Consider the following 26,696-nt stretch of genomic DNA (forward strand, 5'->3'; position numbering starts at 1 on the left):
ACAATGGCTGTGAGCTTCTCAGATTACAGCAGAAATTAAGAGCCAGTTTCTAATCATGATGGCTGGAAACATGCATATCGAAAGAATAAAATGAAGGTTGAAGACACTGAAAATCCTGGATTTGGTGCACAGTACCGCATTCTCTAGTTTCTTGATGATTCATAATATGCCACTGTGCTTTTATAAAGCTGTGCTTTTCTTAAAATACAATGATATTGATTATGGAAATATTCTAGTTTATTTCAGTGCTATTGATGAATGACTTGTTCAACTTTCATAGATAGATTAAAAATTATTAAATTGGGTTGTACCTAGTTGCTTCATAGTTTTTCCCAAATCTCACTCTTGCCTTTTCATTATTGTTTTAAGGATATCAACACATTGGAAAACAGAATGTTAATGCTTGATGGGATGCCTGCAGTCAGAGTAAAAGCAGAGCTGCTGGAATCAGGACAAGGGGTAAGTGGCAGCCGTCATCCATCTTTTTCCCCATTTCAGGATAATTATTCTGATTGTCCTGTGGGGAATGTTGCTGGCAAACTTTGCAGACTTGGTTTTTCAGATTCCTCCTGTTTCTGTTTTCAAAGGTGTGGGTTTCAATAGTGGGTGAGTTGCAAGGCACTTAATGGCAATTAATATCAATTACTATTGATGATTGACTTCATATGTTCCCCACCTTCAGTTAGCTGTATTTCAAAAAGGTGTAGTCTTTTTGTCCATAACCAAACACACTTGTTAAAAACATTCTAGACCTGGGATCCACAGATTTATCCCATGTGTCAGTGCCTTTATAGAGAAAAGGTTCCCTGGCAATGCTCTAGACCAGTGGTTCCCAACCTGTGGTCCGTGGACCACCTGTGGTCTGTGGACCACCAGTGGTCCACAAGAATTAAAATACGGTCGATGGCTTCACCATTACTACACATGCAGCAATGAGTGTGACTGGTCTCACAAAACCCTGTTATAGGGTTGAGGCAATGGGGATGTTAGGAGGGGAGATACTGACTACCCACAAAAGATTACTACTACAACATCAGCTCTAGATTATTAAATATTGTTTTCTGTGGGCGAGCAGATGGTGACTACTAGATGGCATATGTTCTGTATCAGAAACTAGAGCTGATGTGGTCTATCCAATGCAGTTTTCTGAATCAGCACCTCAAATAACCTAATCGAATCTAAATTTGACCAAAAACTGATTCATAACCTTTTTGGTAATAAGGTTGGAGAGTGGTCCCAGGTCAAGTGGTCTCCAGTCAAAGTGGTCCAGTGGTCCCTGGTCAAAAAAAGGTTGGGAACCATTGCTCTAGCCCAGCAGATAGTAAACTTGGGTAGCAATACAACTCCCAGAAATCCTCACTATTGCCCAATCTAGCTAAGGCTGCTGGGAGCTATAGTTAGTGGATCGTTAGTTTGAATTACTAATTTACATCTGTGGAGCTTTGTTTGTAGATCGTTAGTTTAAATTACTAGTTTACAAACAATTGCCATAGGAACTCTGTTAAGTTTTGAAAGATTATCCATTATTCCAACCAAGAAGTAAAAGATGCCATCAAGATTCTACCAAAACAATGCCAAATCAAAACAACACCAACAAAAACCTATTGGATTGAATTATTGACTATCTCTTGCAATATATACCCAGTAGTATTGATGGTGTTTCTCAGCTGCACTTTTAATTTGTGTGAAACATTGGTGAGCCTTGATTATCTGCAGCATTGATTGGTTAAGGAACTGGAGAACAGGTGATAATTCAATTTCTTATAGAACCGTTGGATAAAATCTACTTGTATCTGTAGAACAAAGAGGTATAACATGTTTACTTGAGTGTGGGGGAGGTATGAAGATGAAAATTCAGAGACAGAAATAGAAAAATTAAGAGAAGAGACTGGAAGTATCTCAACCTTGCAAACATCTTGCACAGATATAGGATACACAACAGTGAATATCTAAGAGTAAACTCTTGCTCAACAGTGGTGTCTCCTTCCACAAGTTTTGGAGCCTTATTATCTGTCTTAATTTGTCTTCCATGGTATAGGTTGCTTCACTTCACTGCCTGCATTATTAGCCATAATGCTCTCTTTTTTTTGAGGTCACTTCACCCACAGTAGTTGTGGAGAAATTTCAGCCCAATACCTGCAAAATCAACAATGAATCTGATTTTCCAAGTATTTCCTTCTAAGATTCTTCCCATGTCCAATACACAAATTCAATAATTGTTAAGTTAAATTTAGTGTGTAGCTCAGATTTTCTTTGATTGTGAATTATCTTCTATGGTCCCAATACATATTGAATCTTACCAGATATATGTGTAGTTTGTTGTGAAGTTGAGACCTTCCCATTCAGCTGTTTTTTCTTCTGCTTCACAATAAGTGAAAGAAAAAAAATGTCAGTGGTTTCAATAGAGCCAGATCCTTCATCCCCTTTTTTTATTCCTCATTAAGTTTGATGGATGAGAGGAAGCTGGAGAAAAAATTTAATTGACCCTGCCCAAATGTGAGAAGTCTGATCCCAATGTAGGCCCTATGTGAAGTCTCGGCCTAGTTTTTACTTCCTTGTTTGCTCCCTGGAGGTGGACTGTTCCATTCTGCTAAGTTTTAGAGTAGAACAGTGGTTCTCAGCCTTCCTAATGCCACGACCCCTTAATTCGCTTCCTAATGTTATGGTGACCCCCAACCATAAAATTAGTTTCATTGCTACTTCATAACTGTCATTTTTGCTGCTGTTATGAATAGTAATGTAAATATCTGATATGCAGGATGTATTTTCATACACTGGACCAAATTTGGCACAAATACCCCATACACCCAAATTTGAATATTGGTTGGATTGGGGGAGGGTATTGATTTTGTCCTGTGGGAGTTGTAGTTGTTGGGATATATAGTTCACCTACAATCAAAACGCATTCTGAACTCCACCAACAATGGAATTGAATCAAACTTGGCACACAGAACTCCCATGACCAACAGAAAATACTGGAAGGGTTTGGTGGGCATTGACCTTGAGTTTTGGGAGTTGTAGTTCACCTACATCCAGAGAGCACTGTGTACTCAAACAATGATGGATCTGGACCAAACTTGGCACGAATTCTCAATATGCCCAAATGTAAACACTAGTGGAGTTTGGGAAAAATAGACCTTGACATTTGGGAGTTGTAGTTGCTGAGATTTATAGTTCACCTACAATCAAAGAGCATTCTGAACCCTATCAACGATTGAACTGGGCCAGACTTCCCACACAGAACCTCCATGACCAACAGAAAACACTGTTTTCTTGTGGTCTTTGGTGACCCCTCTGACACCCTCTCGCGACCCCTCCAGGGGTCCCGACCCCCAGGTTGAGAAACACTGGAGTAGAAGCTTAGGATCCCCCTAGAGGCCGAGCTCTGTTGGTTCAGCTCATTCTGGCTCAGAGCCTGGTGGAGGATCCTTTATTCCATTCTTTTTGGGACATAGCTTGTAGTAGTTAGCCAGAAAGTGTCTGGTCTGGCTTAGCAGTCTGAACAGGCAATCCTTAGTACATACATGCCTTAGAGAACATAGAGAATAGTTGTATTTGCCCAATGAATATAGATGTATATGCCATAGAATTGACCAGTATTTGCCCAAAGAACATAGATAGTACATGCCCCAGAGTTTATAGAGAGTGCTTACCTCATAGAAAATATAGTTGTTGTTACCTCAGAGCACATACCACTATTATATCTCATAGTCTCCTGTTATTTATATTTACCTCAGAGTTATACCTTATACCTGTTCTTTATTATTCTCATTCTATACCATCAAGAATCAAACTGCACCTTTATACCTTGTTTTGATTCACCTTGATTGTTCAGTAAACTTCACTGGTTAAATTTAGTCTCGTCTCTAGAGTATTATTTTGGGGGAATTAAAGTACATACAGGGCATACCGATGGTCACTGGGAAAATAGCCGGACATGTATAGTTTTCTCATCAAACCTTCCTGGTGTGCCATCATATCCTACATGCTTACTTTACATTAAAAGGGTGGATCTGTGTTTCATGTAGTGCACTTCAAGTGGCATGATGAGCAACCTTCAGCTGCCGCTATGAATTTGTGAGCTCTGGCTTCATTTAGAGAGAGGACTAAACCGTGAATATCATTGCTGTTGAAAGATAGGTAGTTATAGAGGTAATGGTGATATAATGATTATTACAATGGCAGCATAAAATCTCCTTAAGCGAGGCTCAAAGTTCTTCATCAGAGCAAGCTTCGCTTAGCTTGGTGATTTGATTTGATAAGACTACTGCTTTGCTGGGGAAGACAGAAACAGAAACCAGTTACCATCTTACAAAAGGGGCAAGATCTGGGCAATATTTGTAGACAACACATGACTTGCTACAAGGAAAATGCCCCTGCCTGGTTGCAACAGTAGCATTGGCTGCTGATCCATTTCCCGGTATAATTTAAGATGCTGGTAGTGGTTATGATCGATGAAGCCCTAAATATGTGCAATTGACAACTGGAATGGCCCTGGACTACAATCTTGGACTGTGTGGTTTTAATGTTAATGTTAAAATGTTTTTAATTCTATGGTTTTAATTGTAAATGTTTATTTTGTTTTAATTCATTGTTTGTTTTTATATGGCATTGAATCGTTGCCTATTTGTAAGGCTGCTCTGAGTCCCCCTCGTGGTGAGGGGGGGGTATAAATATGGTAATTAAATAAATGGCTCAGGTACATGCCTCCTAAAAGGCTTCCCGCCTTCTCGCATGAGCCTGCCTAAGTTATAAAGATCTTGAAGGAGGCTCTTCTCTCTGTCCTACTACCCTCACAAGTACATCTGATGGGAACATGGGAGAGAGCCACCTCAGTGGTGGTCTCAGCTCTTGGAAATCCCTTCCTCAAGATACGAGACTGGAGCCCTTCTTGTTATCCTTTTGTAGGGCAGGTTTCGGCAAGACTTTGAGGACTGATTTTGCAAAAGGAAAGAGCTTTAATAATGTGTTGTATTATCTGTACTAGTTCTTCTTTTTGACAAGTATGTTCAATTGCCTTTAGTTCTATTAATTATGTGTGTGTGTGTATTCTAGCTGTCTCTGTTTTCATTTCTGTATGCTGCCTTGAGTCCTAAGGCTGAGGAAAAGGAGGTATCTTATCTCAAAAGATGAGTTTGTGTCAACTTAAAGTCTGGATCAATAAAGAGTAAAAAAGACTGAAACATTAGTATGAAAGAAGCAGAAAGAAAATTCTCTTAGTTTATGAGCCCACTGGGGAAAAAAGGAGAGAACAAATTAAATGGCTAGAAATACCTGCAAGAAAGGAAGAGGACAATTTTTATGAACTTAGAAACATAAAATAAAAAAGAAAGATTCAGGAGAAACACCCAATTTCCTTTCTTGCAGTACTCAATTAACATGTGGAGCTTCTTGCTACAGAATTCAGGATTGGAAACGCTTCTCTTTGAACTACATACTCCAGAGTCCACCATTAATGCTATGGGGTTCTACTGGGGGAGTGTGGCAGTTGTTGTTCAAACAAATAATACTTCCAATTTATTTATTTATTTGTTTGTTTGTTTATTTCATGCATTTCTGCCCCGCCCTTCTCCCCCCAAAGGGGGACTTCCAACCTCTGATTTGAACAAATCATAGAGGATATCCTTATCAGTGGCTATTTAGCCAGAAATCCCAGATGCTGGGGACAAATAGTAGGGGAGGATTGTTGCCTTCAAGTATTGCTAGTAAATTCATTGTAAATCTCTGGTTGTCAACTAAAAGAAACAGAATTTGGAATGTGTGTTTTTAAAGTATTTTTATAATTACTTGCTATTATTTTTCCCTGCTCTTTGTTATTGCTTCATTTGTCTCATTTTCATTCCATTATTATTTGTTATCAGCCCACCAAAAAAGCAAAACAATCATTTAAACTTGAGTAGGATGAGATGGAGAATAACTCAAAATATCCCTGCAAGTTTTTTTTATTTTTTGTCTCACAAAAATAACCAGGAAAAATCATGCATAGCATAAAGAATGTGATGACATTGCCAACTGTTATATATTATTTTGGAAAAGGGAACAGTGTTATGCCCCTGTGATTTTATGAAATTAACAGCTGTTTACATCTTCTGTGCAGGATTTTTGTTCTGATCCAGTTGGTTCACATAAATGACTTGGGGCCCTTCCACACAGCCCTATATCCTGGGTTGTCTGAGTCCACACTCAGATAATGTGCGATTTTCTGACTTGATATTTTGAGATATAGGGCTGTGTAGAAGGGCTCTTGCTAGTTGCCTCTGCTTCCTTGGAGTACAGCTTGAAAAGCTGTAACCAACAGGCCCTTTCTGCACCTCTCTATATCCCAGGATCTGATCTCAGATTATCTGCTTTAAACTCGATTATATGAGCCTGCAGCCAGATAATCTGGGATAAGAAGATAATATGGGGGCTCTTCCACACAGCCGTATATCCCAGAATATCAAGGCAGAAAATCCCACAATATCTACATTGAACTGGATTATCTGAGTCCACCCCTGGATAATGTGGTATTTTCTGCCTTGATATTCTGGGATACAGGGCTGTGTGGAAGGGCCCTGGGATCAGATCCTGGGATTTAGGAGCAGTGTGGAAAGGGCCCAAGTTGGTGTTTTGTCTCTTTGAACTGGATCTCTACTGTATTTTTTAAAATATGTATTTTCCCCAGATGTTTTCACCATTTAGGCAGTGATTAATTAATTGTGTAATTTTGCTGCGATACTATCTATAATTTGGATTTCCTTCTCAGTAATTTTGACTTAATTTAATCCTTTTCTACCACAATGTAGGCTAGAATAACATGTAGTTGGACTACCAGATTTTTCAGAAAATCAGAGAATGCTATCTTCATCTTTCTCTATTTTTTTTATCTTCTCTGCATAAGAACCATAGGGGTATTTTAAGTGACAAATCATACACTTTTCAACAGGGGGCTTGAGCCCTTGGGAACATCAACTGGCTTAGAGTCCAAATATCCCTTGCAGGTCACATTTATCCATCCCTATTGTTGGTTCTGTTAACATACACTTAAAGTATGTTTTGAGGTCTTATTTTGACCAGTCAGCAGCAAGTTAAAACGCTGAGCTGCTGAACTTGTTGACCAAAAGTATAGTAGTTTGAATCCGGGGAGGGGGTGAGTTCCTGCTGTTAGCCTTAGCTTCTGCCAACCCAGCAGTTCGAAAACATGCAAATGTGAGTAGATCAATAAGTACTGCTTCTGTGAGAAGGTAATGGCACTCCATGCAGTCATGCTTGTCCCACTGTTAGCCCTAGCTTCTGCTTATCTAGCAGTTTGAAAACAGCAATGTGAATAGATAAATAGGTATCGCTTTGATGGGAAGGTAAAAGGCACTCCTGAAGACATGCGGGCAATTTGATCAGGAAGGCATTCATGGACAACAGGCTCATCAGCGTGGAAAAATGGAACAACAGCATCTCCCCATGGCTTAGTCGAGCACAGCCTACAGATGCCAGAAATGAAAAAGAGGGAAGCCTCGCCTCTGTCTACGTACTGTCTGTCTTTGTTGTTAATTGTATAACAGCATTGAATGTTTGTCATAACATTCAATGTTCTGTAATCCACTCTGTATTCTGTAATCCGTTCTGAGTCACCTTGGGGAGATAGAGCGACATTTAAATAAAGTATGTTGTTGTTGTTGTCGTTGTCATTGTTGTTGTTGTTGTTGTTGTTGTTTTTGTGTGAAAATCCACTGGCTGATCCCAGGCAAACCTCTCTCACCTCAAAATAAAGGCAACTCTCCCCTAAGAAATCTTATTAAGAAAACCCCATGATTTGAAATTCAGAGATGAATCAGGGTACAACTCAGCAGCAGTGAATTGCTTGAGAATACCCTGTTTCAATATCCACTGATTCTTCCACCCGCATCATGTATTTAGACATGATGGGAACATATCAGCCTAAATAAATCCAGTGACTAGGCACATGTAGATTATTGGATTTGTATAACTGAGGAGTCACCATTAAGCAATTGATTTATTGAGTCTGTTCTAGTTGGGATTAGCAGTTAGATTTAGGTGCAAAGAGAGTTAAGATCAAAACATTGTGTTTATAAACTAAAAATTTTAGGACATTTTGTGTTTTACATTTTCTATTAAAGGGTTTTAAACTGTATTGCACTTTCAAAATGTTGTACACGGCCTTGGATGCTGCATTGGGAGAACGAATAAATAATAAAAACCAACCGGGTGTAATTATTATTATTATTATTATTATTAATAATAATAATAATAATAATAATAATTTATTTCTGACCCTCTTCTCCTCAAGGCAGGTTACAGAATAATTAAAACACATACACATTGTAAAGAATACCACAAATGCACATATTAAAACATATTTCTATGAAATACATATTAAAATACACAAAACAGTAATGAAACAAAAGACACAAGTTTAAAAGATGGGATTAGCAGTTAGATTTAGGTGCAAAGAGAGTTAAGATCAAAGCATTTTTGATGTGCTATTTTTCCTTTCCTCTCCCCACCCCCAAGTAAAGTGTACTTTCCCTATTCCAACCAGGCTTCCTCTGTACCTCCTCATTGAAGCTTTGTATGAATAATGTATCTGTGATCACCATTTGTAAAGCACATTTTACATTTTATTTCATACCCTGCAACAAACCAAATCTAGTATTCTTGCCAGTCAAGTGGGTATTTTTTAAAGAAAATATCTCTTGTGTTAGATAAAAGCCATGAATAATCTTGTTTATATATTAAACTGTTCCATTTGATTGTATTTAATCTTTACTTTCTCCTTTGTTAATGCTTTTCAGTTTTATCACATTATTTGTGTTTTTAAATCTTCCAAGTACCTCTTATAAACAATTGAGCTTTTTTCCTTCCTGCTAGGAAAGGGTAAAAGACCGATACTCCTTTTAAGCATTATTGGCAGTTTTGCTTCCTCCTTTGTGGAAATGATTGCCCACATAAGTTATCTTTCAGACCTCTGTCTCAACTGGTTTTCATCGTCTTTATTTCATGTGTGAAGGAGAAGTTGTTAAGTAGTAATTTTGAAATGCTTGTTTTCCTGTTTGTGGCACTTTGCACCTTGCTATTACAATGGGAGATGGTTATTGCACATATCTTTGGGCTGAGCAGTTTAAAGATAGTGTATGGGAATTTTTTAGATCAATGGCAGCATTCTGTTCCTTTAATACAGAGCCTGGATTAAACGTGCTGTTGTCCCACTCCTAGTTTTATATCAAGTATCATGATTATGTGGACTGTCTTTGGGACCTGTATGTGAACTCTCAGGACGTGCCAAAGTGGCACACAGTCGTAATCTCATCTGCTCTGTGCCAAACTGGAGGCCTCCAGGCACCTTTTAAGAGCTTCATGACAGATTGGGAATCTAGTCAGACTGTGCTAGAACTTGTCTCACAGACTATTTCTGAACCAGACCTGGAACCCAACAGAAACAGATGGTTTCTTAAAGGTGGGTTTGTGATGTACATTTTTAGCACACCTTTTGTCTAGGGAGCTCAATATTGCATAATGACTGTCTTCCTTCCCATTTTATCCTTACAACAACCTTCTACAGTAGATCAGTTTAAGAAAGGGACTGGCACAAGAGAGCTTCATCACTGCGGACTAGAAATTTGACTCCTGAGTCCAGCACTCTAAACCACAACACTATATTAGTGCTTAAGTGTGGCTTTTCACTGCAAGGAGCTACACATCCCTGGTACTCTGCTGTTTCCCAGTTTTATTTTTGAATTCAGTCCTCGAAGGGGGCACTTTTTTGTGTCAGGAGCAACTTGAGAAACTATAAGTCGCTTCTGGTGTGAGAGAATTAGCTGTCTGCAAGGATGTTGCTCAGGGGATGCCTAGATGTGTTACCATCCTGTGGGAGGCTTCTCTCATGCCCTCGCATTTATTTATTTATTTAGGGCTTTTATATCCCATCCTTTCTCAACCTCCGCAGAGGGACTCAGGACGGCTAACAAAGTGGCACCCCATGGCGCCCACATCAAAACATAAATATACAATTAACAGTAATGTAATAATAACAATATAAAACAGTATAAACAGTATAAAACCATATAAACAATATAAAAACTATATAAAAACAGACAACAAATAGTCAGTGGTCACCAATTTAAATCATTATCCAAGGGCAGTCCATCAGTTCTAAATAAGTCAACACGTCGGTAGGTCAACCTATTCTCCAAAGGCCTGGTCCCATAGCCAGGATTTTACGCATGGGAAGCTGGAGCCAACAGACGGGAGCTCACCCCGCACTGAAATCAAGAATGAATCTTAATCATAAGGTTTGGTGCTGACCTGAAAGTCTCAGCACAAATAATGCTCACAGCAACACTACTTCTTTTTTTGTTGAGAAAAGTTCTTTTGCATATTTGCGATGTTATGAGGCTCCAGTCTTGAGCCTCATAATTGCCACATACAAGTAATTTTCCCTGTTGTCTTGAACATCAAGCATGTGCCTATATAAACAGAGTCTCAGACACTGTTTCGGTTTATGGTGTTGAACCAGATGGCTTTTAAATATCTTTTTAAACATCTCTGCCCTTATTTTTAACATCAGTAACTAGTAATGTGTGAAAGTTAGTGTTGAAAGAAAACATGTCAAACCAACGAAGACTTCACATAGCTGTCTCTTACTTCTATATTGATTGATTACAGTGGTAACAGTCTGATACATAGGCAAATCTAATTTTGTTACAGCAGCTCAATGTTAAATGAGAGTGCTTTTATTGATAAACGTTTAGCTTCACCTATGGTTTGGCCCACAAGTGCATAGATGAAATAGTTGCCAGTTATAATACAGAAGTTTCCCATGTATTTAGTGACCGTGGCAGAGGGACCACACAGGATGCTAGGTCCTTCAGCTGAAAGTGCATTACTTCTTCCTTTAAATTCAAATAGCAACCACAGAAATGGAGGCATCAGTATTTAGACAAAAGGAAGTTGACAATTTCCTCCCCTAACAAAACCCACCAGCAGGATTTGCCATTTTTGGAGTTAGCAGCAGTTGTGGAAAAGCAAAACAAGTTTTGGTGCCGATGTATCCATTTAGCAGATGAATACATAAAGCCACTAGGGACAGAGGTGGACAAAACACCGTTTTCCAGATGTTGTTGGTTCGGAGTTCCTGTCAGCCATAGCTGTCATAACTGATTCTGATAAATGTTGGGAGTTGAAATCTGGCACCATCTTGAGAGTTTGTGCTCACTCCTGCAAAACTCTAGAGCAGTTAATAGTTTTGTGTGAGCCACATGACTTGAGCATATTTGTGATAGCACGTCCTAGCCTTTGGTGAAAACTATATTGTCTGGCTTTACTTGGAGGCTATCTGATACCTTCTGTTAAGATTAAGACTCTTAGCAGACAGAGGCACTTTGAGGCAAGGTGAAAACGACAACCAAATGAGTTTACTGAAACAAGAGAAATGAAGGGTTAACTTCACCCGGGACTGGCATAGAATAACTTAAAATGATACATTACAAAATGAGAACTTGCTGGTTGCAAGCATCTTTCTGGGGTCTTCGAAAGTTTCTTTTGCCTCTGGTGCCAAAGCGATGGTTATAAACTGCCTTAATCGTCTTTTCCGTGAAGCTTGGCTGGCCAAAAGCTTCTGTTGTCCTTTGGACTGATGGCATAAAATACTGCTAAATGCAGCAGCACAAGAAAGTGCCAAGAATGCCTGTTTGAACTGCTAGGCTTAAGATTCCAGATAATATCCAGACCTCTAGGGCTCTGCTTCAGAAAAGAGAAGGAGTCCAGCAAAAAGCTGTGTGGGAAAATGGAACAAACCAACTGAGGCAGCCTCTGAGGGGTGTTTTAAGCTCCACCCAGAAACTAATATAAAAGTACGCCTGCACGATTGGGAATTCCTGTAAACAGGGGGAACTGAAGCAAAGGAAGAGAAGGCAAAACCAAGACTTCAAAATATTGATAGAATATCCATTGAAACCAGAATGCAATGACACTGATCATACCACTGAAAACAGATAAACGTGCATGAACAGTAGTTATTCATTTATTTCTAATTATTTGCAAACTGCATCCAAAATCTATTGCAAAATTGGCATTACATCCAACAATAACACAATAAAACACATGGGATTCAGTTGGTCTTTCCACCCATCCTTCTTGTTACTTGTTGGAAAAGAAATAATGTATTCATATAGAATAATCATAAAATAATAGAGTTGGAGGAGACCATATGGGCCATCTAGACCAACCCTCTGACATGCAGGAAAAGCACAAGTATTCAAGTACTGCATCACAAATGTTTCAACCTACTCCCTAGTTAGTAGTATAGAGTGGGGCTGAGGAAACCCACAACATGATGACATCATATGGCACTTTACTTAACTGCACCTTACAGTGTAAGGGCAGAGGATGTGTTACTTAGCAAAATAGATTTTGGATATGGGGTCATCTGATTTAATTTAGCACTGTTACTAAGAACGTAATGCATGCCTGGAGCATGCAAGTTCATAATATCTTGTGTGAACACACTGCTCAAGGTCTTTATGATGACAAACCCCCAAAGCAACAATGAGAAAGAGAAAACTAAAAAGCTCTAAAATCAGGATAGTAAATAAAGAGCAGTACTTAAAAAGCAGGGGTTTTACAGACAAGAATCAATCAGGGACAGTTAACACCTTCCAACAAAGGATTCCCCCAGGCACTGAATGGCCTTGCAGCTTCAAAGACTGGCTGTCTTTGAAGCTGCAAGGCCATTCAGTGCTAATCAAGGTGCCCAATTGCAACATTCACACTTGCCTCAAGCAGACAAGAGTTCTTTCTCCCACCCTGGATGTTTCACAGATATATAAATCCCACTTGCCTGGTTTCCAACAGTCCTTACAACCTCTGAGGATGCCTGCCATAGATGTGGGCCAAATGTCAGGAGAGAATGCTTCTGGAGCATGGCCATACACCCCGGAAAACACGTAGCAACCCAGTGATTCTGGCCATGAAAGCCTTCGAAAACACAGAGAAAGAGAGAGATCATATCGGAGGAACCAAGAATAGGAAATGCAACTATCCCTGCTGGCTTGCTGAAACCAGCGTGCTTGCAAATGAAACAGAAAACCGAAAAAAGAGAAAGAAATAAAATTTCAAGATATATGTTAATCTCTAGCCTTTATAATAAAAAAAATCATGAAACTTGAGGTACATTTTTCCTGCTATTTCTGTAAACCTACTTCTCGAAACACACATTGGGGAAACATAATCATCTTTGAAGAATTAGATAAACCTGGAAATATCTCATAACCATAAATAGCAAGTGTTTTTTTCCCTGTGGCCATCAGCTTTCCACTGCAAGACTCTGAAACCACTTGACCAATTTGCACAGTGTCATTCAGCAGACTGTAATGAGTAAGTAGGTTAATTCAACAGCAGCAAAGTTCCACTTCTGTGATATTTCAGTACCATCTCCCCTTATTTCTTTTTATTGGTTCATTAATTTCCTATCTGTAGATGCCCAAGTTAGTTAACAATATAAAATGGAAAAATTACAGTAAGTGTAGGTTAGTCAAGTGGCAGAAGAAATTAAACCAAGACAATAATAATAAAAAAACAACTTCCAAGACAAAATTTTGAACTAGCATGAAATGAATTGAAGATGGTCCCAAGTGGATCTCTCAGGGCAGAGAATTTTATACATTTGTTGGAACCATGAAAGCCAGTCATGAGGAGTGGCTTAAAGAGGTGGGCATGTTTAGCCTGAAGAAGAGAAGGCTGAGAGGAGACATGATATCCATGTGTAAATACGTGAGAGGAAGTCATAGGGAGGAGGGAGCAAGCTTGTTTTAAGCTGCCCTGGAGACTAGGACGCAGAACAATGGCTTCAAACTGCAAGAAAGGAGATTCCATCTGAACATTAGGAAGAACTTCCTGACTGTGAGAGCCGTTCAGCAGTGGAACTCTCTGCCCCGGAGTGTGGTGGAGGCTCCTTCTTTGGAAGCTTTTAAACAGAGACTGGATGGCCATCTGTCGGGGATGCTTTGAATGCAATATTCCTGCTTCTTGGCAGGGGGTTGGACTGGATGGCCCATGAGGTCTCTTCCTACTCTTTGATTCTATGATTTTATGATTCTATGATCAGTTTTCTTCACCAGTGTCTGGTTTCAGAAGTTAGTTAACTGTGACACTGCTTAATGCTGCAGTTAACAGTTAACTTGTACAAACCTTCCACTCTAGAAGAGAGTGAATTGGGATTCTGGGCATATGGTACACGGGTGCTGCTGCTCCATCCTTCACAAAAGTCTAGTATTTATGAAAGAAGAAAGCAATATCTGGGGTGAGTGAATCACACTATAACCCCTAGAACTACCCAAGTGCCACTCTCTATTTCACTTTTCTGTTGCTGTGCTATTTGTTCCGGAAATTTAGAAATCAGTTCCAAAGTGTCTGCAGCTGCTTTGGCTCCATGCAAGGCATCCATGTAGTAGAGCCCTGCCAGAATTCAAAGCAGAAAGTCTACACTCATTTTTAAATCTTTAGATGGGGAACAATTGGGAGAAAGGAGTCATGATCTTTGCTGCACTAGTAAAGAGGAGATGGTGGGGTGGATGTGGCCTGAATATGCTTCTCGTGCCTCACAGGATTACAATATAGCAAAAAGAGTATTTGAGCCAAACGTGGCCAATCTGGAGCATGCTTTAAATATTTGCGTTGAAAAATGCTTGGTGATGCATGGGGTTGCCAGTGCTTGCCTTTAGATGTTCTTGTGCTCTAAGAGTAGTCGCCCAAGGCACAGAGATAATACAATTTGCATGCTCTGTACTTTGCATTGTTAAAGGCAAAAGCTCTCTCTGTGGGACAAGGGTTAACATGTTAACACGTGGGTCAAAAATAAATTTCCAGACAGCTTTACAGGCCTCCTGTTGTTTGTGAGCTGATTTGGAAGGAGTGGGCAAGTGAAAACCAGTTAAGGTGTTGAAAAGGATTTGCTGATGTTTTTCTGGGATGTTTTACTGAAGGCAGAAATCTGAAGGAACAGAAGCAAGTGTTACATTTTTTGTGGCCCAATAGTTCATACTGATCCCTGAAAAAGGAATGTAGGTAATCACAAGTGCGTAATGCTAAAGTGAGTCTACCATAAATTACTTTACTACTGTTAAAAATCTAGTGCAACAAATAAACAATAGAAACCATGTTGTGGACAATGTGAACTTGAGAAATAAGAAACATATAGAGTCACTTATCAACTGCGGACACCAAAAAGTGAACGCACTCATACACGTTCAATAATTACAACATTCAAAAAAGTCATTATTTTAAATATGGAGATCATTATAAAATAACTTATGTAACTTTGTGCTAAGAAATATTGTTTCAAGTACCATTTATTATTAGTATACAGTTATGGGATTTGCAGTCTGGCAAGACTCAGTGTTAATTGTTACACAGATCTTGCTTCATCTTCTAAGTGTTGGGGAGAAATGCATAAGATATAACACCACCTCATCTCAAGCTGTGCGTCTATCAAATAAACTTTTTTTTTAAGAGAAGGGAGTTACTACTATGTTTGTGTCGAGACACAGACGCCTTAAAGAGCCACACACAGTAAAAGTTCCAAAGTAAAGTTTATTGCAACAAAAACAGAAGCTCAGAAACACTTAGCCTTCAGTGTTTCTGGCTAAAACTAAAAAAATTAACCAAACTTGGTTCAAAAAGCCAAAGGAAATATAATCCAGATTAACCAGAGAAAAAGTCTGGATTAAAGTGCCGTACTTAGCGGCAAACAAACAGTGCAGCACACAAACAGTTAACAGCAAATGGAAGCTGCCAAAAGAGAAACCGAAGCCAGCCGAAGTCCAGAAGTTGTTGTAGGAGCAGTCCAAAGAAGCGTTGTTACCAAGTCTGTCAAGCAGCGTCGTCATCAATTCAGTCCAAGATTCAGGAAGGGAGAAATCCGCACTCACAAGAAGTCAATTCAAGTCGAAACACACAGGAACTCCAAGCTGCAGAACCCGGACCCAAAGCCCAACAGGAAAACAGGCAGCGACAAAACCACACGATACACAAACGTAACCAACACTTTACCTTCTGCAAAGATTCACCATTTCAGGGCTTACTTTTATCTTACACCTCATCATCCGAAGATGAGTTGACCTCTGCCCCATGATCATCTCTTACCGCTGTCCTTGACTCCACACGTGAACCTCGACGCCCATCCCTCCAACTCCTCCATCTTCTATCAAGACTTAGATCTCCCCAAGACTCAGAAGTATCTCCTGATTGCCAATCCCCACCACCAGGAAATCCCACAAACGTGTCACTAGACGTTGGCTGAGCACATACATCTTGTGCCTTAGTCCAATCCAGTGTGTCATCCCCATCCTCATCACTCCCAGACCCATCACTCCTAGAGAAACCCATGAATGACTCTTCATCTGTGGGAGCAGTAAGTATATCCTGGATCTTTTCCCTTTGTTGCTTCTCATCCGACTCTTGCTCCTGAGTAGCCCTCTTAGTTCCCCTATTCACATCCACTGTGTCTCCTTCCTCTCCCTCGCTCATTGACCTCTCGTTATCAGAAAACCCTTGAAATGAGTCTTCATCGGTAGGTGCCATAAGTATATCCCGGATCCTTTTCCTTTGTTGTTCCTCATCCAACTCTTGCTCACGAGCACTCCTTTTACCCCTTCTGCCACCCATACTACCACTTGCAACGTTACTTACAGGCTCTACTACAACAGTTTGAGTCAATTAGATGTGCAATTTCATTTTTATAGTCACTTTTAATAAATATCAGCATCATTCTATTGTTCTTTTAGTTAAACTCTCACAATTAATTTTAATTTCTTGCAAGCATAATGTCTTTTTATTATAAAGGGGTGGAAATAATATTCTCTGTTATTTGTTTTGAGGCTCAAAAATGGTTACCCAATAATCCTAGAAAGACCAGTATCCACTAATTGCCATGATGCAAATGTATCTAAACACATAGAAGTTCAATGTATACACACAAATACAAATGTCAGTAAAACATAGGATTGTTACGTTGACATTTAACAGAAATAATTTGTTCTTTTCTTGAAAGATGAAACAATTCTTCACATGTGTGGAAATAGTTCTTGTGTCTTTACTACAGACTAGTAGACTTTTGAATGTTCTAGTCTACTCTTGTGTAATAAAGAAAATAGGACATTTACTGTGTAAGGATTTGGAGTTTACTTGCCTATAGTAAAGGCACAAGAACTATTTCCACACATGTGAAGAAGTTTTTTTTTCATTTTTCAAGGAAAGAACAAATTATTTCTGTTAAATCTGAATGTAAGAATCCTATGTTTTACTGACATTTGTATTTGTATGTATACATTGAACTTCTATGTGTTTAGATACATTTATATCACTGCAGTTAGTGGATACTAGTCCTTTTAGTTCCAAGGGAACCCATTTTCCTTTTTAGTATTTCCCAGTAATCCTATCAGAAAGAATAACAGCAGTGAGACTGTTATGCCCTTTCCCCAGTATTGGAGTATTTTGGAGAACTTTTGACATCTTTCTTTTTCTTTCTTTCTTTCTTTCTGCACAAAGAAAGGAAACAATTTCTGTAGGGAATGTTTGTTTTCCGTGCAGGAATTTTGCTTTTGCTCAGGAAAAAATTCACTCAAAATTTCCACATTTCTCTGTACATAAATAATTTTTAGAACACTCTGTGATCCTCAAATATGAAGAGTATACTTGCAGAAATATCAATTTTTCTCCTGCAGTGGTGAAAAAACCCACAGTGTTAATAAAGACTTTTTATCCCGCAGGAGAATATCTGGGATATAAACTTGAACAGAAAAGGGGAAATAGTAAAGGAATGCCCTTTTGGGGTCAGTAAACTCCCCAAATGACCATATGAGCACTTTAAAAATGTTCTGTCAGGTTTCCTCCATCTCTGAATTGCATTCAGCTGAGAAAGGAGAGTTGTGTTATAAACTATTCTGTTTGGTGATATGCCTCACAGTATCACTCAGCAAACTGCAACAAGATCCTAACTGCATTGCAGAACATTCTCCCAGGAGAACAAGATAACTGTGTGCACCTGTGGATGGAAACCAAATGCAATTTAATTAAAATCCTGCATAAAAGTAATAATAAAGAAGAGGGTGATAGCAGTTTGAAGAGGCGTGGGGATGGTTGTGGAGTCTCGGAAATTGTAAAGAAAGGAAGGAAAGACAGACCAGAATAGCATTGTAGGGTGAAATATGTTACTGTGGCAACAAAGTAATTTCTGCAGATGGAAAACTGCAGTGAAGAGCCTCAGCAGTAGGGATAGAAAGCCGAATTGAGTGATAAAGGAAATAGCAGGTTATTGCGTTCTTAATTGTTTACCTTCTTTTGCGGTCCCACCCACCCACTCCAGGAATGAGTGTCTGAGCTCAGAGCACCCAGATATATGAAGTGCTTGAATACAGCTTCAGTTGACGAAGACGTAATGGCCAAATGTAATCAGCAGGATCAAATGTAACAGAGAAAGAGAAGACAGCCCTAAAGTCCATTTACATTACTATTCAGAAGCTTGACTCCAATAGCATTCAGCTGCCAATCCAAGGGAACATATTTACAACGAGAAAACAGTGGAGATAGCATTTTCGCATTTGATGGCCTAAATACCCTTAAGGCATCATCTGAACTTGGAAGCTGAGAAGGATCATACCTGGTGAATACTTGAATGGGACTCCAATGAATAACAGCTTCTGTAGGTTTATATTTCAGAGCAAGAAACCGGCCAAGCCATCTCTGAGTATTTCTTGCCTAAGGAAACCCTATGAAATTCCTTGGGTTATAAGTCAACATGTGACTCAAAATCACCTGCAAAGTTATGCAATAGAGATGTGACCCATTTCCTTTGTTACTCCCATTGAATTATATGAAGTTGGTCAGATTATCTGGTGGTAGTAGTTGTCAGTAGTTTAGCATAATTTTGACCTTGTTTTTTCATGTCTAAAGCCAACATGTTTATACACTGCAACGTACTAACTCTTCAGCTTAGATTCAGACTTAATCTTACTTATCATTTATAAATAATACTTCAATTCACAAGGGCTCCTGGGGCAATGAACAAATAAAAAACAAAATCAAATAATATAAAGATTTTAAAAAACACATTGACAATATTCTTTTAAAACTCCTAAAATATTTTACAAAAGGCTAGAAACCAGTTTTGAGATTGTAGGATTTAAGACAAGGAAGAAGCATATGTAAAGTAAGAGTCTATGATATCTTTATATGTATTATTTAGATAGTAGACTGTGACCCGTTACTGGAAATATATTATCAGACAAATGATTATAGAACATTAATAGATAGGAAGTATTGCACTGTATGCAAGAAACACTTGCAAATGTATGTCTACTTAAATAAAATAAAAATAACTGGGGGAAAAGAAACCAGTTTTGAAACAGTTAAGACAATAATTTCACACATTGGATGTCATGTGGAGCAGCACTGTTTAGGCTGCCTGCCGGAAGCTTAAAAAAATGGGGCCAGCCTAGTCTTAGAGTAAATCCACTGAACTCAGCAGGGCTTTTGTTAAAAAGAAATAATTTCAGTCTTGGTGATTTTGAAGGGTTTGCTCTAAGTAGAATCAAGTCTAGATCCAACACTATGGACTGGTTACACGTGCATGTAATTGTTTCCTGCTGTCTCAGCCAGAAGCCAGAACTAGTTAAGTTGAAAAACAGTATGCTTGAGTTGACTTTGGGTGATATCAAAATCCAGATAGTCCTATAGTCAGTATGTACTTCTCTAATCTTGCTTACTAATTTAATTGCCATCACTTTTGCCATGGCCTCAGATGGAAATAAATAAAATTGGTTAACTTAACCCTTGATGTAGCAGTCCTGTTAATATCGGTCACTACTGTGTGCTACCTTTTGGAAAGGATGTGGATTGCTTCCTTTGATGAAACTGCTTCTATCCATAGAAGTGGGAGAGGAAATTCCTCCTGTAGCCCCATAGCTGTTCTGGTGGGCTGGGAATCCCACTGGAACCACATTTCAGTTGGTTCAGGGAAGGATCCAGGGAATGGGAAGTGGAAGAAACAAATTTTCATCTTATTCTTCAGGACTCAATACGAGTATTACTCCAATATAAGGCAGCCAGCTATAAGTGACGTGTAAAAGCTAGGGACTTCCATGTTGGTGAAGCTGTAAATCTACTCTTTTTTCTCTGTGCTGAAACATATCTCCTGCTCTTTTAGACAGCTCTTTCTAAATTTAGACGGAAACATGGAACATACCCCCCCCCCCTTGACACGGTAGACCTCAGCTTCCAGTGCAATTGTCATGGAGGAAATACGCATTGAGGTGCAGGTGGCATTTCTTTGTCCTTTTCTTACAATATAATACCCATGGATATTTTTTCACCAAAATTGTTTGGATCAAAGTTTGTGTACATTGTTATTTTAACTGAGATGTGAACTAACATGCTTCAAATTTTAAAGTTAAAGATATGTTATCTAAAAATGTGCATTTTCAAATGTATTTTCTCTCAAAAAGACCAAGTTTAAACATTTGGATATGTTTCATGCACTAAGGACCTGGGAAGGACAAAAACTGGTGGATTAACTTCAGTTCCATTCCAAATGGTAGCTAACTTAAGGTGATTGTGATCTAGAACAGTGGTGCTCAACCTGTGCTCCATGGCCCAGCAGTGGACTGCGAGAACAAAAATCTGGTCGACGAACCTCTTTCCTCTTTATTTATTTTATTTTTGCTCCCTTCTGCAGAGTTCACTAGCCCTGTCCCTTTTGGTTCTAATGTTGAAGAGTGGTCCTTGGTCAAAGAGGGCCCTGGTCAAGTGGGACCTAATAAAAAAAGGTTGGGAACCACTGATCTAGAAGGTGCAGATTGGGGAATTCATTCCAGAATCTTCAGGAGATGAATTTCTTAAGCAATCTTATTTCAGAGCAAATATGACTAATTGAAATCCAATAGATTTGAGTGGATCTAGCTACTGTAATAAAGCAGCCTTCCCAAATCTCAGTCTTTCCAAGGTCCCATCAGCCCCAGTTAGTATGGCTAGTTTTTGAATGGCAGGAGTTTAAATCAAGCAATGAATGTATCTGAATGAACAGGATCCAGGTTGAGGAAGACTATATTTATCAGTGACCATTATCCATAATATAATGGATTCATTCACATGCATAATTTCAATTGCTGGGTACAAATATGAAAGAGAGCTATTGCATCCATGTTTTGCTCATCAGGTTTGTAGAAGCATCTTTCTAGCTAGTGCCAGGAATATAACACAGCCCAACAAAAATAAATACTGGTATTCTGGTTTTGAAGCTTGTTCCTGGGGTTATTTGGAGCACTGCTTCAGAAAATTGCATTGGACAGACTACAACAGCTGTAGTTTTTTAGATATGGCTATTATGGTTTTCTATAGGCGAACAGATGGCACCTGGTAGATGGTCTCAAGAACTAGATTTGAACGGGGGGAAATGGTACAATTTTTAGAATCAGCAGGTCAAATATACTCAGAAACATCAGAGGCACCAAATGTATGTTGGCCAGTGTAATTTATGACTAAATCAACTGTGATCTGGTTCAGTAAGATCCTCTCACTGCATTGAACAAAACATATCATAACATTGGTTGCTACTGCTATATTTGCCTTCCATAGACACACACTTGGATCAGTGTTGTTTTTGGGTGAAAATTGGGAGGGGAATATTACAATTCCAAGTATCCTAATTCTGGCTATGGAGCTTTCTCAACTCTAGATTTTATGTGTTACTTCCTATGGAGCTGATAATGAACAGCAGCATATTATATTCTTTATTTCAGAGAACAGCTTTCAAACTCATCTTCAAACTGCTTATTCATCCCACAAAAACCCCACATATGATCCCTTCTCCTATACTGGATCATTGGTCTCAAATTGGGCCGTGGACTTAAAGAGTAAGGAACATAAAAGCAGGTTGTTATATCAAAAGCAGATTTACAGATTAGATCAAGTGGAACCACTATAAGAAATAAAATGCAGTCCCTTCAAGGGGAAAGGTGACGTGAAATGTGTCACTTAATTGTAACCCATGGCGCTTTCTCCGGTGTAGTGTTTTGGGAAAAGGGTGCCCCCTTCACAGAGACTGTGTTCAACTGGGAATCCCCTTTTTCCTAATGGTTAATTACAACAAAGCAGTCTTTGAAGATTGTGGGTATACTCAGAGGGGCAAGCTAATGTAATATTCATCTTGACATCTTCTTAAGCTGCAGCCCTTTCTTATCAATATGATTTATCTTCTACTAGCATGTAACCCACTTTGTATAAAAAGAGCAATAAATGGAGGAGTAGCTGCTTTAGATGCTAAGTCTAAACTCGCCCTTAAAAAAGAAATACATTTTAGTTGTGCATGTGTATGTATGCATATGATCTATTCACAGACACCCCCAAACCAATTTCAAGCAAAGAGATACATTAATAGTACTGTAAAAACATCAAATACTTCGTTATGAGGCTTTAAATTAATCTGAAATATTATCTCCCTGGTTTTCAGTGTCATGAATACTTTGTCCAGTTTCTATTCCCATCACAGCATTTTATTAATTTTCAAGAAAAACACACGCACATTATCAATATTGGGCATTTAACTAGAAATAGTTCGCAGACATTTAATTCAAAAGGTTTTTTTTCCTGTCTTTTCATCCACGGTAGAAAATGAAAAGAAGGTCTAAAATGGGATTGCAAGTTAGATTATCTAGATCAGGGGTCCTCAAACTAAGGCCCGGGGGCCGTATGCGGCCCTTCAAGGTCATTTACCCGGCCCTCGCTCTGAGTCAACATAAGTCTGAAATGACTTGAAAGCACACAACAATAACAACAATCTCATCAGCCAAAAGTAGGCCCACACTTCCCCATTGAAATACTAATAATTTTATATTTGTTGAAATTGTTCTTCATTTCAATTATTGTATTGTTTTAAAGTGTTTTTGCTCTACAAATAAGATATGTGCAGTGTGCATAGGAATTCTTTCTTCTTCTTTTTCAAATTATAATCCGGCCCTCAAACAGTTTGAGGGACTGTTACCTGGCCCTCTGTTTTAAAAGTTTGTGGACCCCTGATCTAGATCATTTCAATCTGTCTTCAAGTCTGTTTATGGGCAGTAAATAGCTTTTGCCACCTTGATTGATTATTTGTGCAGTGAACTGGACCAGAGGAGTGTGTCCTTGTCAGGTCTGCTGGACCTTTAAGTGACTTACAGTACCATCAACCATGGTATCCTTCTGGACCACCTCTCTAAGATGGGATTGGGGCTCAGTTATGCAATGATTCCAGACTTTTTTGAAGGGATAAACCCAGGAGGGGGTGCTGGGTGACTCCTGTTGATGCCCTGGTGGGGTATCTCTTGGTTCTGTCTTGTCTTCCTGTCTGTTTAACATCTACATGAAATTGCTGAATGGGATCATTAGCATTTGGGGGTATGGTTTCACCAATATTTTGGTGACAGCCAACTCTATCTCTCCATTCCATCCAATTCCAAGGAAGCTGTCTCAGTAATTAATAGAGCCCATTATTGTCAATAATGAACTCTATGAGGCCAAAAATATTGGAAGCTATTTCAGACAAGATATGTGCTCATAGTCAGTCCAAAGCCAGATCAGGGAATAGAGACTTGCCCTCTGCTGGATGAGGCATTTCAGGAGTGCATGAAATGAGTGTGCCAGTTGTGCCCATTCCTTGAGATGCCATATCTTCTCATGGCAGTAACAGGGAGCATTTAACTCCAAAATATCTTTGTTGGCTACCGGTATATTTCTGGAAAATAATTCAAAGTTATAGTCATGATATATAAAACACTGTGCAGCTTGGTCCATATTTTCTGAAGGACCATATTTCCCAATACAAACCTGCCAGTGTACTTTGATGTTCAGGGAAAGAATTTTCTTGGTCCCGCCACCACCACCAGAGACACATTTGTTGGGGATATGAGAAAAAGCCTTCTCAACATCTGCTCCCACTCTCTAGAATGCCTTTCCATACGAGGCTAGTCGCCCGCCCCCCCCCCCCCTGCTTTTTGACAACAGCCAAATACATTTTGTTTAAGCAAGCTTTTAATATAAAGAAAATACAAAATAAAATAGAAAAAGAAAATAATTCCCAACATATAACCAGTTGAAACTTAATTTCTTAATACAACAACTCTAGAGTGTTGGTTTTAATTCAACATAATGCAATTCCTATGCAATTTCTTTCAAAAGCCAGGGTCTCTCTGTGTGATGTATAGAGCTATACATATCTATATGTAGCTATTAAAATGAATAGGTGCAAGAAAAGGGCAACCAGAATGATTGAGAGATTTGAATAACTCTTTTGTCAGGAAAGGTTACAGTATCTGGGAATATTTAACTTTCAAAATTGAATACGGAATGAGGTATAAAAGATTGTGTACAATAATAGAAGGACATTTGTTCTCATTTGTAGTGCTGGCACTCAGGGCATCTGCTGCTGGGCAGTTCAAGACAGACAAAAGGAAACACCCTTTCACTTAGTTAATCTATGGAATCCATGATATAGCATCTTTCCATCTTTAAAAAACTTTAAAAAGAGATTATATACATGAGAGATTAGGGCAACCCGTACCCAGTAGTCATAATGGATATCTGTTCTATCCAATATCAGAGACAGTATGCTTCTATATATTATACTGACAAAGGTGGTGCAGTTGCACTCATCCTAATTATGTGCTTCCCATAGGTGACTAGTTGGCTGTTATGGAAACAGTGCTAGATAAGGTGGGACTTCAGCATGGCTATCTTTAGCTTCTCATATTTTTAATCGGTAAAGTATTAGATGGGAGACTGATTTCTCTGGACCTGTGAAGGCAGCATTCTCATGGAATTTGAGTTTTAAAAAACATTGAATGCTACTCTTGTTTTTCCACCCAAAGGTAGCCATAGTGTGACATACTAATTTTACACTATTGACTCCCAGTTATTAACTGTTGAAGTGTGTACATGTCCTCATCCATTCTAAGGGCTTGGGTCAGGCTTTCCATAAGCCTCCAGCTCTCTTCATTACAGTATCTATACGGTTCTGTAAGCCCTTCCATATTTCAAAGTTGGAAAAAGGTAACATGTTCTCAGCAAAAGTGTTTTCATGGAACTCAATGGTCTGGCATTACAGTTAGTTGATACTGAATGATAGACTCCCTCCTGGGAGACTTGGAAGGTGCTGAACAGACTGCACTTTGGTATCATGAGATGCAGACCCAATCTTAAGAAATGGGGCTACAAAGTGGAGTCCATGACATGCGAATGTGGAGAAGAGCAAGCCACACCTAATGCACAATGGAGGACCATCTTATAGCAACACCAGAGGGCACCCCAAGTGGCCATCAACTGGTCAAAGGATATTTTAGTAGAATGCCAAGTTTTTAACTTTGTTTGCATTTTTAAATACATTGCAACTGTACCCTCAATTCGCTTCTAAGATGATAAATAAAATAAAGTTAGTTGTAACTGAAGATATTGGGATGTTATCCTGTTATAATCTCTCATCTCATCCAATCTGGTAGGTTCTATGTTGAGGGTGAAGAAGAATATTTATTAATTAATTACATAATTAATGAGTGAATCACTTTACAGTATCATTACCTTGGGAACCCTTGTTAGTTGGGAGATGAAAAGAAATGCCTTAAACAAAGAAACCCAGAGAACATCCCTTACAGCCTCCAGTGACCACTACCATATATAAAGGGATACGGAAGTATGGTGTCATGTCATGACACTGTGATACTCCAGCACCTGTTCCACATCACCACTGTCACTTCTGTGCTATGTAGTCCCCATTTTGATTGAGATTAAACTGGAACAGCTTTAGTGTGTCCAGTTAGAAAATCTTTACTTGCTGTTATCAAAAAAACCCAAAATTATGACTTTAGTGAGACATACAACAAGCTCACTATCAGAGTCCTGCCCAGAGAGTCGCTTGTAAGCACATAAATGTCAGTAAACGAAGCAACTGTCTAGGCCCTAGAGCTGGTGCGATGGCGTGCATGCCCACAGAGGGGGCTCTGCATGTCCCCACCTGACATATGTGCCATAGGTCAACCACCTCTGCCCTATAGTAACCTGGAATGTAGCCTTACTACACCCCAGACCCGAGGAAGCAGTCTCATTATTAACATAATCCTTTCACAATACCCCACGAAGACACATGGGATATACAATGGGTTTATATAAGAGCCTCTGGGTCTTTTCTTTTCTTCTTCTTTTCCCTAATATGATCTGGTTTATTCCTGGGAACATTTCCTTCCTTCTGTTACCAAATCAGAACCCCTCTTGAGGTTCTTCCTTTGACATTTCCAACACATTGAGCAGCCTTTTTTTATCCGACTGGTACCCATTGTACTAATATAACCCATTTCATCTCATTATCTGCCATCCCACTGCATTCCTTTCTGCTCACACCCCTATCCTGGGTGAATCAATAAACAGACACAAGTCTTCAAAATAATCGAAGGATAGTTTATCAGCAGTGATGTCAGACAGAGCCCCAGACCAACCAGGGAATGGATCCTAAGCAGCAATCAGAAGCCAGCATGGTAATCTTGACTAGTTCTCAATGTGTTATCAATATTTCTGTATTATTGCATTGAGAGATGCCAGTTCTTTGGAGCTCAGACTCAACGAACATACTGTTTGGCCTCTGATGTTGCCTTCAAACGGTGTGTGTCTCATCTGGCCTTTTGGAAGCT

The 26,696-nt window shown here is 39.1% G+C and overlaps 1 protein-coding gene across 5 annotated transcripts in view; it reads left to right on the forward strand.

The window, feature by feature from the left end:
• The window catches only part of KLF12 (KLF transcription factor 12), a 291,436-nt gene that overhangs the window by 94,637 nt on the left and 170,103 nt on the right, over positions 1-26,696 (forward strand). For all 5 annotated transcript variants that reach the window (XM_067466904.1, XM_067466905.1, XM_067466901.1 and 2 more), the window contains exon 2: positions 370-459. In XM_067466904.1, the coding sequence (XP_067323005.1) occupies positions 394-459 (66 nt within the window). In that variant the 5' untranslated portion in view covers positions 370-393. The remainder of the gene's footprint in view (positions 1-369; positions 460-26,696) is intronic.

Source organism: Anolis sagrei, chromosome 3 (assembly GCF_037176765.1).
Source record: "Anolis sagrei isolate rAnoSag1 chromosome 3, rAnoSag1.mat, whole genome shotgun sequence".
NCBI classification, from domain to species: Eukaryota; Metazoa; Chordata; class Lepidosauria; order Squamata; family Dactyloidae; genus Anolis; species Anolis sagrei.